The sequence below is a fragment of the Clupea harengus genome, chromosome 23 (assembly GCF_900700415.2).
Source record: "Clupea harengus chromosome 23, Ch_v2.0.2, whole genome shotgun sequence".
NCBI classification, from domain to species: Eukaryota; Metazoa; Chordata; class Actinopteri; order Clupeiformes; family Clupeidae; genus Clupea; species Clupea harengus.
The window spans coordinates 5158426-5174775 of record NC_045174.1 but is presented as its reverse complement, the minus strand read 5'-3'; the positions used below and the strand labels follow the sequence as shown (position 1 = coordinate 5174775).

The window sequence follows — 16350 nt, the reverse complement described above, 5'->3', positions numbered from 1 at the left end:
CACTCTCTCTTCCCCACTTCCCTCTCTCAGACTTGCTCACACGCACACGCGCGCACACACACACACACACACACACACACACACACACACACACACACACACACACACACACACACACACACACTCTTTCACACAGAGCACATAAATCCTGGAATGCCACGGCTCCAGTGGAAGTGAGGTGAAGCTGCTGGCACTTCCTTGTGGCCCCCATGCCGGGCCCTATCGGAGCCCTTCTCCTGGCCCCGGCCCTGGCTAATCAATACCACTTTCCTGTTTTAGAACTGGGTAATTATGAGGTGGAGAGATTGTCTGACCTTTCACCCGCTGCGCATTACTTTGCTGATATTAAGATAAATTGCCCGATTTTGGGTAAACATATGCTGCAATTCAAACTGTCAGCACCGGTTTGCTCTGGGATAATTTGTATTGATCTCCCGGCTTCTTCCCTATTTTGCTTACTGACCTCATGTATAATTAGGGAGGGAACCACTGTGAACCAGTCGCCAGACTACGCCGAGCAAGTGCTTCAGGGCAACAAAGAAAGAGATGGAGGGGGAATGCCTGTGTATGTGTGTGTGTATGTGTGTGTGCATGTGTGTGTGTGTGTGTGTGTGTGTGTGTGTGCGCGTGTCGTATGTCTGTGTGTTATGGTAATATGTCTTTCCTCATGTTTGGAGGTCTGGCATCTGTCCGCGTCCGGCTGTTTTGTTTGGGACGTCATTTGTCATGCGTTTCTGTTTGTTTGTTTTATCCTGTGTCCAGAGCGGTTCCACGTCATGAAACACAGCCTTCCAGCAGAACCGTGCGTCTGAGTCTGTGTGTGTGTGTGTGTGTGTGTGTGTGTGTGTGAGTGTGTGCGCATGTGAAATCAAATTAAGTGCATCCCTCTCTGAAGGACTGTGATGAATTATGTAGGCCTTTCATAAAGGGGGAAATGTGCTTGCTAATGAGCTAGCATGCTTTCGCTTCATCCTGCACCATAAATGACAGGAAAGGGAGAACAGAACGAGAGAGAGAGAGAGGGGGAGAGAGCGAGAGAGAGAGAGAGAGAGAAAACAAAGAAAAGTGGAGAAGTCACCAGTCCCTGCAGGCTGACAAATCTGGAGCCGAAATGAGGAGAGCAGTTCTGGGGTCATTATGTCTAGTTACTCTTACCACACCTCATTTAGGACGGAGGATGCATGGGAATGATCTGATGCCTAAAACATGTTGAGGTTAGTGTATTTGTGTGTGTGTGTGTGTGTGTGTGTGTGTGTGTGTGTGTGTGTGTGTGTGTGTGTGTGTGTGTGTGTGTGTGTGTGTGTGTGTGTGTGTGTGTGTGTGTGCGTGCGCGTGTGTGCGCGCGCGTACCTACAGAGGCACATTTATGAGTAAGTGTGGTAGCACAGGCATGTGTGTGGGTTTGACATAGAGCGAAGGTGAGTGGGTGAGAGAACTAGATGTAGACGTTCATATGTGTGTGTGCGGAGTGTGTGTGTGTGTGTGTGTGTGTGGGGGGGGGGGGGGGGTTAGTGTGGGTGTGTGGGTATGTGTGTGTGTGTGTGTGTGTGTGTGTGTGTGTGTCTACCTCCTCATGTGTGTCAAGATGGATGCTTTGACCTTGTTCTCACAGATCCTACATTGTCATTCTTCAAAGTTGACACTCTATACAGGACCAGATACTTGGCAGTGACAGGCTTTTATTCAAGAATAAGAAAGGCTTGTCATGACACCGTCAACTAGGAAGAAGTGGGTCTTAAACAGTTGAACTCATAATGAGTCTGTTTGAATCCACTGCTCTCTAGGATCTGCCTTCCAAGTATAGGATTAACACGTATAATATTTATAGGTCCTCATATGTAAGGGGGGGGGAGATTCCTTTCCTAGCTAACACATGGGTGTGGCCAGATCCTCCACAGAAATCTCCAAAAGTGGTGGGGAGTGCGGGAGACAGGACAGGCGCTGATTCTGATGACTTAACACACTTTGTCAGCTATTCCTCCGTGCTGTGCTCGGCGCTAACGCTAATGTATTCCTCACCCAAGACTCATCTGCTTCCATCCATTTCCTCCACTGAGGGGGAGTCTAAGAGACCATCATGTGCCCCTACTCTGACACCTCGCGCGGGAGCCGGCTGAGTGCCGACGCCAGCCTTGTCAAAACGTGCCGGAGCTCGGGGCTTTCCACGCACACCCGCAGCCCCAGCCTGGCGCTCGCTTGCAAAAAGGCAGAGGGCGATAATTGGGTTTGAGGATGCTAAAATGGAGGCTAAAATACTGTGAGGAAGTACATGACCCTGTAAATGCACACGCTTTAATGTTTTGGGATGGAGGGAGGAAAGGGGGCATGTCGGAAAAAAAAATAGAAGGAAAAGAAAATACACATACATATACACACACGGAATTAGCAGGCTGTGCCAGCATTCCACACCACCATTACTGGTCATTATGATAAGTCTGTATCTCTCTGTGAGATAATAGCTAGCTTTATTACGGCTGCTTGCTATTACTTTGTCTAATTATACTTAACTGCTTGGAGCTTATCAGTGCTCCACCTACGCTATCAAGGGTGCCCCCACCTCCTCCAAACACAAATCAAGGAGCAAGGGAAAAAGGAGGGAGATTGATTGAAAGAGAAAGGGGGGAGAAACAGAACAGTGAAAACTTTATTTAGTTTCGGTGACAAATAAGAGACTGGGACTGTCCTGTACGGATAGGTGGACTACTGAGAAAGGGAGGGAAAGAGAGAAAGAAAGAAGAAAGAGAAGAAAAAAAAAACCTCCTCTGGGGAGAGGCGAGGCCATTAAAAAAACAAGAGGACACTTCTCGTTTGCCATGGCCGTTTCTGTGCACACACAAAAACATGGACGGGAAGTGTCTTTTAACACCGACAAGCCATTGTTTCAGCTGCTGCAGAAGAAGGGGTGGGTGGGGTGGGGGGCAGAACCACTGAAAGAGAGTGAGAACGAGGGAAGGAGTGAGGGAAGGAGGAAAGAGGGGAAACCAAGGGGGCTGGTTCAATTTAGTCCCATTTTTCCTCCTGACAGAAAAAGCCTGACTGCCATAATAAAAACAGGAAGAGATTCATTTGGTTCCCCTCGCCAGCTGCTGGAGTCTCTATAAATGAGTTCCATTTTCATTTAAATAATGATCATCTTCCTGCAACTTCCCAATCATGCGTTTGTAATAATTCAGTTAGTCTCCTTCACCGAAAACAGACCACCATCATAATTACAATTTCTTTGAGCAGGCCTGAAATATAATCCATGCCAAGCAGTGGGGCATTTGTTATTGTCAGACCAAACTGAGACATAGGCCTGCTCTGGAAAAAGGGGGACAGAACAGAAGGGGGGAGGGAGAGAACAAAACGTAAGCAGAACACAAACACAAGAGCTGCTGGCATCCCCTCGGAGCACAGAGCCAGTGCCAGGGAGGCGACACGGTGGATGAAACCACTACTGCTTGTAAAGGTGTAAAAATTAAATAAAGTGGAATCAAATTGTTCAATACAGCAACATTCCTCTAGAGGGTGTTGGTGATTTCAGTGACAAAGTGCTATTTGCTGACAAGTACTTTACACATTAACCAGCCAAACCCGAGGTGGAAAATGTCGATAGCAATTATATCACCTTGAAGTTATGAAATGCCCCTGTGATAGGTAACTAGGTGAACCTGACCAGGTGATAAAGACCACTGAGATGAAATGATTTTGCTCTTGGAGGTACCTGACTGCCTGGTGCTTTCACAGATAGCTTTTCAAGGTGATAAAAGGGTACCTACAGCGGTACATGAAGGGAACAAGAAGAAAGGTTGGAAAAGAAATGGACGAAATTAGCTGCTGGCTAAATGATTTTGTCCCATTACTGGCCTTTGAATTTATACCCCAGGAACAAAGAGAGAATAGAAAGAGGTTTTTCAGAAGTTTAGAGATGGGTTTCAAGGGCTCGAGCTCTTGTGAGAGAACGTACCCCTCGACATGGTACTAACTTCTTCATTTTATTGCCAGCTGTCTCCTAGGAAGCCATTTCATCTCAAAGAAATTCAGATACCCCGGAAATTAAAATTTCAAAGATCTGCGGTGGGGGAAAAAAATCAATGGCGACAGATCAATGCTCATAGAAATTTCATGAACTTTGAACCGATACAGGCATGATGATGAGAAGGCGGTTTGAATTCCAGACGGGAGATTGTTCCTGCCACAGATAAAGTGTTGCCAACAGGGCCGGAGTGATGGACACTTGCGCGGCATGAGCTCACACGTTCATATTTTATTTCTGACAGAAATTACATTCCAAGTCTATTTCTGTAACAAGGCAGACTAAAAAAGCCCACCTCCCCCCACCTCCGATCCCTCCCTACGGAGCTAACTGTGGTCGGACTTGCCTGAGAGCCACTTCCACACAGGAGCTAGCCCCTGCTAGCACTTCTAACAGCTGGCTGATATCAAATCAAATTGGTTCCCTTCGCAGCCGATCTCAGGTGCAAATTAATATTGTAAAATGAAGATCAATACATGGACAGGGCGAAAATCAATGGCAGCTAAATTACTGCTACGTTTTCCTCCTCATTCAAGATGAGTTGTGTTTTCCTCTCGACGTCAATACTTTGTAGCTTTTCTCATTAATTTCTCAATAAATTTAGTGATGAATTTCAATCACAGAAGCTAGTCGTGAAATGGCAGGACTGGTGAAATGGTACAGGCCAAAGCCATCTATCAGCCTTCTGTGCTGTGTGCTCCAGAAGGACTAATGTCCCTGACTTAGTAAGGACAACCTATTTAAAGAAACGTTTAAACATAGACACACACACACACACACACACACACACACACACACACACACACTGAAATAGCCACGAGATGAGGCAATTATAACCTAATAACATGGCCCTTTTCTGTTGCAGAAAGAAGTTGCTCTACCCACTCTTGGGTTTCTCAAGTGTAGCCGTGGCAATAAACACTACGCTGAGAAAGCAGGGGAGAGATGGGGGGGGGGGGGGGGGGCAAGTGGGGAGAGGGGGGAAAAATGGGTGGCAGAGGGGGAAAAAAAGCTCAATTGCTGCCACTTGTTTCAATTACTGGTTCAGATTTCATAGGTCAGTTCATAATCACATGCCGTCCCATAATGACACTTCTCTCCCACGTCCACACACACTCCACACACACACACACTAGACACGCACACGCACATCGCCCTGACAGAGAGGTGAACGTGTCAGCCCCTGCCATCTAATTAGGAGACAAAGAGCGTTTCCACGGTAGTCTTGACACTGCAGCCTCTCCCCCAGCCCTGTTCCACAGCGCTCCAGTAGGGCACCTCTACCCCAGGCATGTTGGAGCGGGCGCCTCCATGACCAGGTCACAGTGGGCTGCCGTGGCCCCGCCGTGGCCCTGCCGTGGCCCCGCCGTGGCCCTGCCGCTCCCCACGCCACACCGCCACCCCTGGGCTGGCAGTAAATAATGGTGCTGGGGAGTGACAAGCGGAGGCTGCCACGGGGACACCTCATTGTCTTCTTTAGAAGGGGAAAGAGTAGGGGGTGGGGTGGGGTGGGGTGGGGATGCAGTAGTCAGCCAACGTCTTCAGTCTGACAACTATTGGATTGCATTCAAACAACTCTGTTTTGCAAGGCGCCTTAGCCAGCGAGTGGGATTGCCACATTTTTCTTGTCTTTTCTTTTCAGGGAGTGCACTGGAAATGCAGGCGCCGGGGCTGAGTGGAGCTGGGGTTGGGGTTGGGCGGTGTGGCAAGGAGTGGCTCTATCAGATAGACCCACATCAGACGGGCAGCTTCCGCCGTAGGGTGGGACAGATCGTCTCATGGTGCCGATTGCCTCCCGGAAAAACCGCCAGCAGATGATCACTGATAGGTCGTTTCATGTGCGGTGTTGTTGTTTACCGGGAGCAACAACGAAAAAAAAAACACTCATCTATTTCCTCTCACTCCCTCTCCTCCCTTCAGGCGCCTGGTCTCATTCTCTCTGTCTATCCATAACTCTGTGCTCTTCTTTTCTTCATGGGGCTCCATGGCTGCCAACTGCCCTGGCTAATTGTTCAGTGGGCCGGACCCTCCATCAGATCTAAAAGAAGGGCCACTCTGCCTGGGAGAGGAGGTGTGTGCGTGGGGGGGGGGGGGAGCTGGTTTCTGACAGGTTCCCAAAGTAGGGTTGATGTACTGGACATTATGTAAGCCCAACTCAATACCATTTTTAACACATACGCCTGAGGTTAATAGCTTTTAAATGTCAGTAATTAGTCTAATGAAGCTTATTTTATTTTTTCCCCTTCATCTCCTGTGCCCGTGCAGGACGTCAGCGCTGGACGGATCTCTTTAACACTTTGTGTCTCGGGCTGCAGCGGAGTGAAGTGCGAGCGGGTTGGCGGATGACCCCTTTGTCCTTTTAGTGGATGATGAATAGTTGTCTCCTCGGCTGTTCGTTTTGTCAGTTCTGGTGCAGCGGAGTCGATACCTTCACCTTGACAAGGAAACTTTGTGATTTATCAGGCCTCTGGCCAATCGGCAGCCCGGCGCAAACGGGCAGGCGGCAGTCCCGTAGAGGGCTGGCAGAGACAGGGCTCTGGTCAGAGTCCTCCACGGCGGAATGGAGAGAAGTGCCGCCGCGTGATAGACAAATGGCTCTTGTTAGAGCCGTCCGGGAAAAAATAAAACGGGGGAGAGGGGGAGAGAAAGAGCAAGTGAAGGGAAAGAAAAAAAACACTTGACTTGTACTAATAACAGAAAGGGCCGAGCCGGTCACCAAGGGTCTAAAGATGGAGCACCCTGTCATGGCCCAGGTTGGGAAATTAGCAAATAATGCTCCCCCTCTCTGATAAATGTATGACAGGCCTCCCTCGCCAATCATTTTTTAACATTTTGATGCATGTGTACAATCCAATCGGAGGAAGGGAAAAGTTTACCGGCCCTCCATTTCCACGTGATGAATGGTGGTCTGTAAATGTACGATTTCTCTATGAGGAATAGTTCATTTTAGGCAATTCTAGTAAATGGGTGTCACTGATTAGGACAAATAGCCCGGCTGGTGTGATCGCCCCTGACAACACGTCTCAGTCTAACCTCCTTCCGCCAGCCCCCCCCTCCCCCAACCCCCTCCCAGCTTGGCCTCCAGCGAGGCATAAAGGCCGGGCCGTCAGTGACCATGCCTAAATAGAGAGCAATAGCTTTGATGCAATTAGAGGCCAATGCCAAACTTTATTTATGAGGCCTGTCATTGTTCAGAGGCGTTTGTGAGCCCACTCGAGAGCCAATGTGCTGTTAAGGGCTCTATTAAGACACCCGCGACACAAGTCAAACGCTTTTGTATTATTATATTCTGTCTTTTTTTTCTCGCTTTCAAAAATAACCCCTTCATCTTTCTCATTAATTTTGTCCCGCTGACCAGCAGGAGAGGGAGCTGCCTACATGCCTGGCCATAAAAATAATAAAGAAAATTCCTTGGCCTCAAATAGTCAGTGGCATTTGTTTTGCAAGATGCTCTTGTTTACTTTCAAGTCACAGAAGTGGGTGGTTTTTGGAAGTGAGAGAGAAGGAATGCGAGGGAAAGGGAGAAAGGAGGCATGTGTTAGCGAGAGGGAAAGAGAGAGAGAAAGAGAGTGAGCGAGAGTGCTGAACATGTCTCTGTCAAATCCAATAGAGAGGTTTAAAGGTAACATCTGGAGGCCTTTTAAAATTGCCTGATCAGCTTTGGAGGACTTATTAGAGTGAGTAGTATTGGCAAGAGGACAAACATGCCTGTCCCTCTTTGATTTTTTTTAGGACCCTCCTGACAGCCTGTTCCTGCTCCAGGCCTGATCAATGGATAACCGATACAGGTATCAGACGGCGCACAAATGGCCTTGCTCTAACAAAAGATGTGTTGGAACAAACAAGGTTGAAGAGCGGGTAGGAAAAAAAAAAGCAGGAACATGGCGATCTTCAAAGGGTACAAAGACAGGGACAAAAGTAGAACAAGCAGCAGAGAGCACAATAAAGGGCTGCAGCCATTTTCTCACTTTTTTCTCTTTCTTTCTCCTCTTTTAAAGGACTGCTGCTATAAATAGCCTTACAGTGAGGGCAAGGCTGTGAAGGCTAATAGGACTAAGAGACTTACTAAATAAACGTGTGATGGGCATATGTGAGCCTGTGTGTGTGTGTGTGTGTGTGTGTGTGTGTGTGTGTGTGTGTGTGTGTGTGTGTGTGTTGGATGAGGAGAACAGTGCATCATGTAAGATCTATACATGTCGCTTCATGTTTGCCTGACCTTATTCTGATAGCAGAGCAGAGCAGAGAAAATGAAGGTTTTTTTGTGTTCTCATCTCGTCTCAGCCACGGTGTAAAAGGCCTACATCCTCGTCCTGCTCTTGACCTGCTCAAGCGCCGGCCGGCCGGCCAGCCAGTGAGGTGCGTGGGAGGCAATTAAGTGCCATTTTCAGCCCGAGCACAAGTAATTTGTTTAAAGAGCGCTGACCTCTGCGACAGCCGGTTTGTGTTGGCCGTGATGGAGAAGAATTATCGACTGGCAGACTGGCGTGCCGATGCCTTTGACAGTGCCACATCTGAGTGCACACAGAGGACTGCTGGAAAACACACACCTCCCTGCCACCGCCCGCTCTCAAGGAGTCACACTCTCGCCCGCTCAGGTCAACAGAGTTTGGCCTATTTAGTCATTTGTTTGTTTTTCACTGTTAACGGACTAGAAATCGTAACCACATGTAGACAACTGACATATCTTGTTAATTGGGGGGCTCAATGCTATCCTAACCCAGTCAATGTGACAGCAATTGGTTTTACACCATACCTTACATCCATTTCTTTCTCCAAGCTAATTCTGACAAAGAGTAGTGAAAAAGGGATTTCTCCCTAGCGGCTGCATGGTCTTGGCTGTGCTGTTTGTTCCTCTGTTTACTCCTAATTTGTGATAATGCATTTAATTGAGCAGAAGAGGGTGTGTCTCGAGACCAACTCGGGTGGTCAACATGGAGGCTCCAAACGGGCTGAATGAGTGGCCCACAGCAGGCCGAGCATGAAAGCCTCTTTAAATAAATTTCCTCCAATTTCTTTGTTAAATGGGCGGCTATTAAACAACATATGCTTGGCAAAAAAGGCGTATCATGCCAAAACTACAGAGACCTTCCTGTGTTTTCAGTTCAAAGTGGTTGCTTATGAACTAATTACAAGCGTAAATTCCGCAGTTTTCTGCAATCGATAGGGCTCACAACAGTTTAAAAATAAATGCATGATTATTTTTCTTTCTTCCAAAGCCTTTTAAATACTGAGGGATCAAATAAACAAATGAGCAGTTATTATACACCTCTGGTCAAAGCAATAAAGAAAATGAAACTAATTACAACTACCAACATGTGACAATAGATAGAAGTCTGTGTATAAGGGAGCATATTAATTATCAAATCTGAATGAGTTTCTTTTTTCCTTCATTGCATTTCATATCTACAAAGGTAGTGTGAGTGTAACTGAACTGGAAAGAACAACTGCTTGTGAACCAGTTCTCCCTCCCCTGCACGGTGATAGCTTCATTCGTCGCCTGAGAAGACTTTTTTTCTTTGAGTCTGGTCTGACCCCTCTAACTGAGGTGAGACGCAGAGGGGATTGGGTGGACTGCATGAGGAGCGCACATTGTGTCGGTTACGACTCCCTCTTTTAATTCGGCGGGATAATTAGCTAAGTCTCCAAATCTCTGGCAGAGTAATTATATCTCCATCCTGATGAGCAGGATCAGGGATCAGTGAGGAAGACAAACAAACATCAAAACAACCCCAGCAACCCAGCTACTGGGTGGAATGGGGTGGGGGTTGGGTGCCGCTTACTTGGCACAGAAACACAACAATTCCCTTTGTATGTGTCTGTCTATGTGTGTGTGTGTGTGTGTGTATATGTGTGTACGTGTATGAGAGCATTGTGGTCCTTCTTGCGAGATCTGGCACTTTTATAGGGCTATATAGTGACCATTAATGTCTTAACTTATATACCGTCCCCGACTTTACACAACGCACTGCACTCCAGTTTCATTATCTGGCTGCCTTGTTGGCCTCTGCCCCCCTCCTGCCGGGGAGGTTAAATGTGAGAGTGCCGTGCCAGACTACAGGCTTGGTGGGGCCGTGATAGGAAACAGCTGCCCAAGGGAAGAGGGGCCCTCCCAGGACCCAAAAGACCATGCCATTTTCATGGCTGGGGGTGAATGTGTGTGGGTAAGGGGGTTGGATGGTGTTGGTGGGGGGGCGCTGGTATTTGTGTGTGGAAGAGAGGGGGGTGGGGGTTGGAGGGGGGGGGGGGGGGGGAGGGGAGGTCGGTCTCACTTTTCAAGGAGTGAAAGTAATTCCTGATGATTATCTCATTGTCCTCGTCAATGCGGGATCAGGCGGAAGCTTCCAGGTCAGACAGACAGGGCCCCAGACAGCCCTGCTATCAGCTGATTAGCCCCCCCCCCACACCCCACCCCTACACACACACACACATAGGGCAACTCCTCAAGACCCCAGCCTGATCCATACAAGCACAAATATAATCACACTCACACCCTCACACACATATGGCGGTTGACCCCACACACATGCACACACTAAACACACACACACACACACACACTCACTCTCTAACCTCTACATTAGGTCATCCTGTATATCTCTCACACAGTATCCCTCTTTCTTTTGGCTGGTGCCTAGGAGTGGAGTGAGAGTGAGCTGGGGGCAGAGAGCTGGCCCACGTGATGTGTTGTAATGGCAGGAGATTAGCGGGGGCTTGGCAGTGCCCCCCTACCCCACCCCATCCCAGCCTCTCAGATGGGGGGGAGGATAAGGTTGCACAGAGAGCTGAGCAGGGGGGGCCCCCTGAACCCTCACAGCACCTCTGACCAGCCAGCTCGCTCTCACAGCTCTCACACACACACACACACACACACACACACACACACACACACACACACACACACACACACACACAAGCCTCAGAGCTGGGCAACCTGGTTACAACCGGGTGGGCTACACACACACTCTCTCGCACACACACACACACGGAACAATGGCACTTAGCAGAGCATGAAGGGACCAAGGGAGGACAATAAAACAGTCAGTGAGAGAGCAAGAGAACGAGGGAGAGAACAAGTAAATAAAAAAAGGAGTGGAACCATATTTTTAAAATCTCGCAAAAAACCTCTGCTGAAGGAAGAGAAAGGTGTAACTGGAAACAGGGGAAAAGTGGGTAAATCCAGTCACTCACCGGTGTAGACAAACCGGCCCGGTGCACCTTTGCAGAACTGCTTGGACTTGTAAGAGAGGGTGACCTCCACCACGCCGGGGATGTGTCTGGGTGGGGTCTGCACCCGGATGGCGTGCGGTGTGATCAGCTGTGGAGCAGAAGAGGGCACAGCAGTTAGCATGGGGGGGCGGGCAGAGACGGCACCCGGGCACTGGCCACTGTGGGGGCGCCCGTCCGCCCGCCTGCCAGCTCAACTCAATTACAGCAATGAGGCCCAAATGAGCCCATCATCCAGCAGCAATGCCCTCCGCACAGAACAGCCCTCCACACTCTTCTTTTTTTCTTCACTTAAATCCCACTCTCAGTTTCTCTGCTTCTTTTTTGGAGGATGGGGGGAGAGGGAGTAAATGTCAGTAAATGGTCCTTGGCAGTGGGTTTGTGCAGGAAAGGCCAGAGGGCATGGTTCATTCGAAAATTACCTCCATATGTCTGCACTATTCGTTTTGTTTTCTCTCCCTCTCTTTCTCCCCCCCTCCCCTCTCACTCTTTCACTCTCTGGATATTCTAGCCCCCCTAATTGTTCAATTGTTTTTCAAGACCTCACTGTTTCTTTGCTAAGCCACCAGAGGCCCTCCATATCAGACTGTTTAACATGCCTTGTGTTTATCTAGCTCCTTATCTACTCCTGTGATTAAACACTAAACAAAACTCACATTGATTGCCTTGCTGAGGCTCCCACTAGCAAATAAGCGTCAGACAGCTTGATCAACCCACACTCGAGTGGGGAGAAAAAAACAACACAAGTCACTGGAGTCTTCAACTCCATTTGCAATAATTATGATGTTGGCGGCCATAACTTGATTCTCCTGTGTGTTTTGCGGGGATGGGGGAGAGGGAGAGGGAGGTGGCCGAGGTGAAGGGAGAATCGTGCGCTTACCTCGCTCCACACCAGCATGGTTCCGAAGACCACCTGCAAGCCGTCGAAGAAGTTGTCCCCTATGATGATGACGGTAGCCCCGCCCGTGGTCCATCCCTCACTCGGGCTGATGGCTTTTATGCACGGGGTAGCTGCTTGGAACAGAGCACGGAGAAAAAGACAACTTAGGACCTTCGTCGTTTCTGTTTTAGCACACACACTCACATAAACACACACACACACACACACCCACACACACACAAACAGACTACACAAGCAAACAATAAAACAAATCAAAACCCTGAATCAATAAAAGGATAAAATGAGACACACAAAACAGCACAGAGCACTTGAATGATTGGGCCACGGGCCCGCAGAAGAGCGGGACCATACATCAGCACACACATGTGGCTTAAGCAACCATTAAATGGCTCTGCGCTGCACACACACACACACATACACACACACACACACACACACACACACTCACACACACACACTGGCCCAAGCCGGGGCTGGAGAAAAATGGTTTGATGGAGCAAATTGTGTGTCAGGGCAAATATGGCTATTACAAATGATTAAGCAGCGCATGCATGTGGCACGTCAATTTATCTGCTTTGCTTTACAGATCTAAGGCGAGTCAATCAAAGGTCGTTGAGCGAGGTGGAGGAGCGCGGGCCTCGCAGCTTCGATTTTCTCGTCGAGCCGCTAATTGGGTCGAGTCTTTTCATCCGCATACTTCGCCTTTGGTTCAAAACTTAAACCCTCCCCTCTCTTTTTACGTTTATAACACACACACACCCACAGACGTGCGCCCGTTTGGCCTCGCTCTCCCGTAATGACTACTTCTCTTTTATGAAGACGTTCAGAGGGAGTAGTTAAGGTGCTCGTTTTTTGGACTTAAGACTCCAGTGCTAGGAGCTTGCTTTTGTTCAGACATGCTTGTCTGTTGCGTGGTGTTGACCTCTCTTGTGTTGTGGTGCGCGTCGTTACGGCGCCCTCCTCCCCCAAACACAACCACCTGCCCCCAGAGGAGCAGTGAGGAGCAGTGAGGAGCGCGCTCATCATGGCAACCGGTGGTGGGCAGCGGGCGGTGTGCACCCCCCCCCCCCACCCCCCACCCCTCCCCTAGTTGGAGGCGCTCCGGTTGGCAGCTTTGATCATCACTGCTTTTACATTCTGTTGACAGACCTCCTTTGGACACCTTTAATGGGTTTTTTGAACGCCAACTCCTGATGCTGGAGATGTTCACTTGGGCTGTTACAACTACATTCTCCTGCTCCACTTCTCAGCGCTGGGGGAAAAGAGCTACACGGGGATGCATGCATTTCCCCACTCCTCCCTCTGCATTAGCCACTCTGTTATTTTTCCCCCTCATCTCTCTCTCTCTCTCTCTCTCTCCCTTTCTCTTTCTCTCTCTCTCTCACTCACTTTATCTATTGCTCTCTTTTTTTATTCCTGGTTTCCATCATTGTGCTGTTGTTGTTGACTCCCGAAAGACAAAGGAGCAGTGCTTTCACATGTGGAGGCACTGAGGCCTCCTAAATTATTTAAATGACACATTTTCATGTTTGCCAAGCTGTAAAACCTTTTAGGATAATTGAGATTCTGCTATTAAATGTTGCCTGAGATCACCATCATCATCTCATGTTTTCTGCCCTTCATTATATTTTTAAATAATGCTGGGGATGTTTATTATTATTATTATTATTATTATTATTATTATTATTATGTTATTAATATTATTGCTGCTCCTGCTGCTGTGTATTGGATCAATAGAAGCAGTTCTAAATCAGAATTACACTTATGACAGTCTCTGACCTACTCTCTCTCGCTCTCATTCTTTTCCCTCTCATTCTCTTTTTTCTTCTCTCTTTCTGTACCTCTCTTCCCCTCTGTCTGTCTCACACTCTCACTACACACACACACACTCACACACACACACACACACACACACACACACACACACACACACACACACACACACACAGACACACACGCAGAGACAGACAGAAAGCCAGCCCTAGTTAATCACCATTAGGTATTGTTGTGTAGAACACTCCAGACAAGGCACCTCTCTTTGTTTGCTTTAATGTTGGACTAGTGGAGGTTGTATTTGCTCATTCCGCACGCATCTCCCCTCGCAGCAGAGGCCCCAGAGCACACACGCACCAGGAGCCTGCCCTTAACTAGCGCTGTTGACTTCATGCTAATAAGTTCATACAAATTTTCATTTCTGAGGCTTGCGAGTGACATTTGCTTTTCTTAATTGCAGGCAGAGCGTTTGAAAAAGGATCAACTCTCTAAAGACAGACACGGCTGCTCAAAGGGAGTGACCTTCATCAGCTCTGCCAATTATAGCAAATAATTCACCAAAAATTACAGTAAACAAATTTACTTTGTGTAGGTGAGAAGGAGGGAGGATGGGCAAGAAGTATGTGTGTGTGTGTGCGTGTGTGTGTGTGTGTTTGTGCATGTCTGTGTTTGGGGGGAGGGTATTGAAGGGGAGTCTGGCCATGGAGAAAGGCTCACAGGAGGGACCGGCTGGCAGCTGGGGCCTGAGACCGCCGCACGTTGCCTCGGAATTTGCAATGCCTCCCCCAGCCACAGTGAGCGAGGGATAGAGACCGGGAGTGGGAGAGGGAGAGAGAGAGAGAGAAACATGGAGAGGCCGCCAGCCATCCTCCTGCTGCCCACATTAGCATACATTTTCAATGCACATATAGAGGGGGGAACATGTGTTGAATGGGGAGCATGGCGAACCGAATTACACAGACAGTGTTAGCGATCTAATGATATACGTGCACAATGCACTCAAGCAGATGATGGAAATTGGAGAGAGCAGACGCAGGGAAAAGAGGGAGACAGAGAGAGAGAGACAGAAAGAGAGAGAGGAGGGGGAGAAAGAGAGAGAACGGAGGTAGAGAGATGTCCACCGGAGCCAAGTTTGAAAGCTGTGCTAAGATGGAGGGTGTCACGTATTAGGCACTGCTTCTCACTCCCACTTTAGTAAATAAAAAACAGTATTTTGGAGACGTGCCACGCTGGTCACTCATTCACCAAATTGCAGGGAGTGTGCCGATAAGCGTTTGGGTGTGCCATTTTATAAATACATCAACAGAAGATAAAAAATAGAATAACTCAAACTGAGCATTTAGAGTCTTATCTTAAATATCAGGGAATTTCACAAATAGCTCTGTCTTAGATATGCGAGATTAGATATGTGAATTGCACTTGAACTTTATGTTAGCTTATGCTTTGCCATTCAAGTGCATGCTTGCTTGACTTCTTATTTCTCATCACTATTCCTACGCTCCTCTCCTCTTTCATCTCCATATCACTTGTCACACCCAGACGAATCTCTGGCTTTGTTGGACAAAAAAAAAAAAAAAAACTCTCATTTTTTTTTTGTGTGTGCCTCAAGTGGACAGTCAACAAGCAGCCAAGAGAGAGCTGGCGGGCTCGCTGCACACACAGACACACACACTCCCCACCCCCACCCCTTGTGTATTATTTACTGAACACGGCCGCGGCGCAGTGTGAAGCTCTAATCAGCGCTCTCATCCCAAGGCAACGCGCCGGCGTTTGTCACCTTCCTCCTCGGCCACACAATATTGAGACACTCAAACAGGTCTCATCTTGCCTGGTGAAGACTTCCTTTGTTCTGCCTGCTAAAATGTCTTGTAATTGTGCTTAGGATGTCCAGATGGTAGGCAGCTACTGCAGCTGATGGGATTATACCTTTTACCTCCTCTAGGCCCATCTGTTCCCTTTAGCTCGCTAAAGCCCTGCAGCCTGGATTCGCTTGTCTTTATTGCATAAACCTAACAGCATTACAGCCACTTGGCATGCAAATCAGCCCAGCCCGCAGGCCTTGAGCGCAGCCCAGGGAAGACTCACACAGGGCGCTCCACGCTGCTGACGACGGGGTCATTTATGAACTGGGGAACAACAAGTCTATGTGTGTGTGTGTGTGTGTGTGGGGGGGGGGGGGGGGGGGGGGTTGAGTGTGAGACAGTGAGAGGGGCAGAGGGGGGGGGGGAGAAAAGGAGAGGAAGTGTTTCAGAAAACATGGATTCAAGATGGTGTGAAAACGTGCCTGTGTGTGAATGAACATATGCATTTGAATGTGTGTGAATGAACATGTGTGTGTGTGTGTGTGTGTGTGTGTGTGTGTGTGTGTGTGTGTGTGTGTGTGTGTGTGTGCGTGTGCGTGTGCGTGTCTGTGTCTGTGTCTGTGTCTGTGTCTGTG

At 48.4% G+C, this 16350-nt stretch overlaps 1 protein-coding gene across 12 annotated transcripts in view; it reads right to left on the bottom strand.

The window, feature by feature from the left end:
* The window catches only part of ebf3a (EBF transcription factor 3a), a 95866-nt gene that overhangs the window by 17682 nt on the left and 61834 nt on the right, over positions 1-16350 (bottom strand). For 9 of the 12 annotated variants that reach the window (XM_031560607.2, XM_031560604.2, XM_031560610.2 and 6 more), the window contains exons 9-10: positions 12120-12253; positions 11204-11330 (exon numbers count right to left, since the gene is read on the bottom strand). In XM_031560607.2, coding sequence (XP_031416467.1) covers positions 11204-11330; positions 12120-12253 — 261 coding nt within the window. The remainder of the gene's footprint in view (positions 1-11203; positions 11331-12119; positions 12254-16350) is intronic. The other 3 variants (XM_031560608.2, XM_031560605.2, XM_031560612.2) reach the window with 1 other exon arrangement.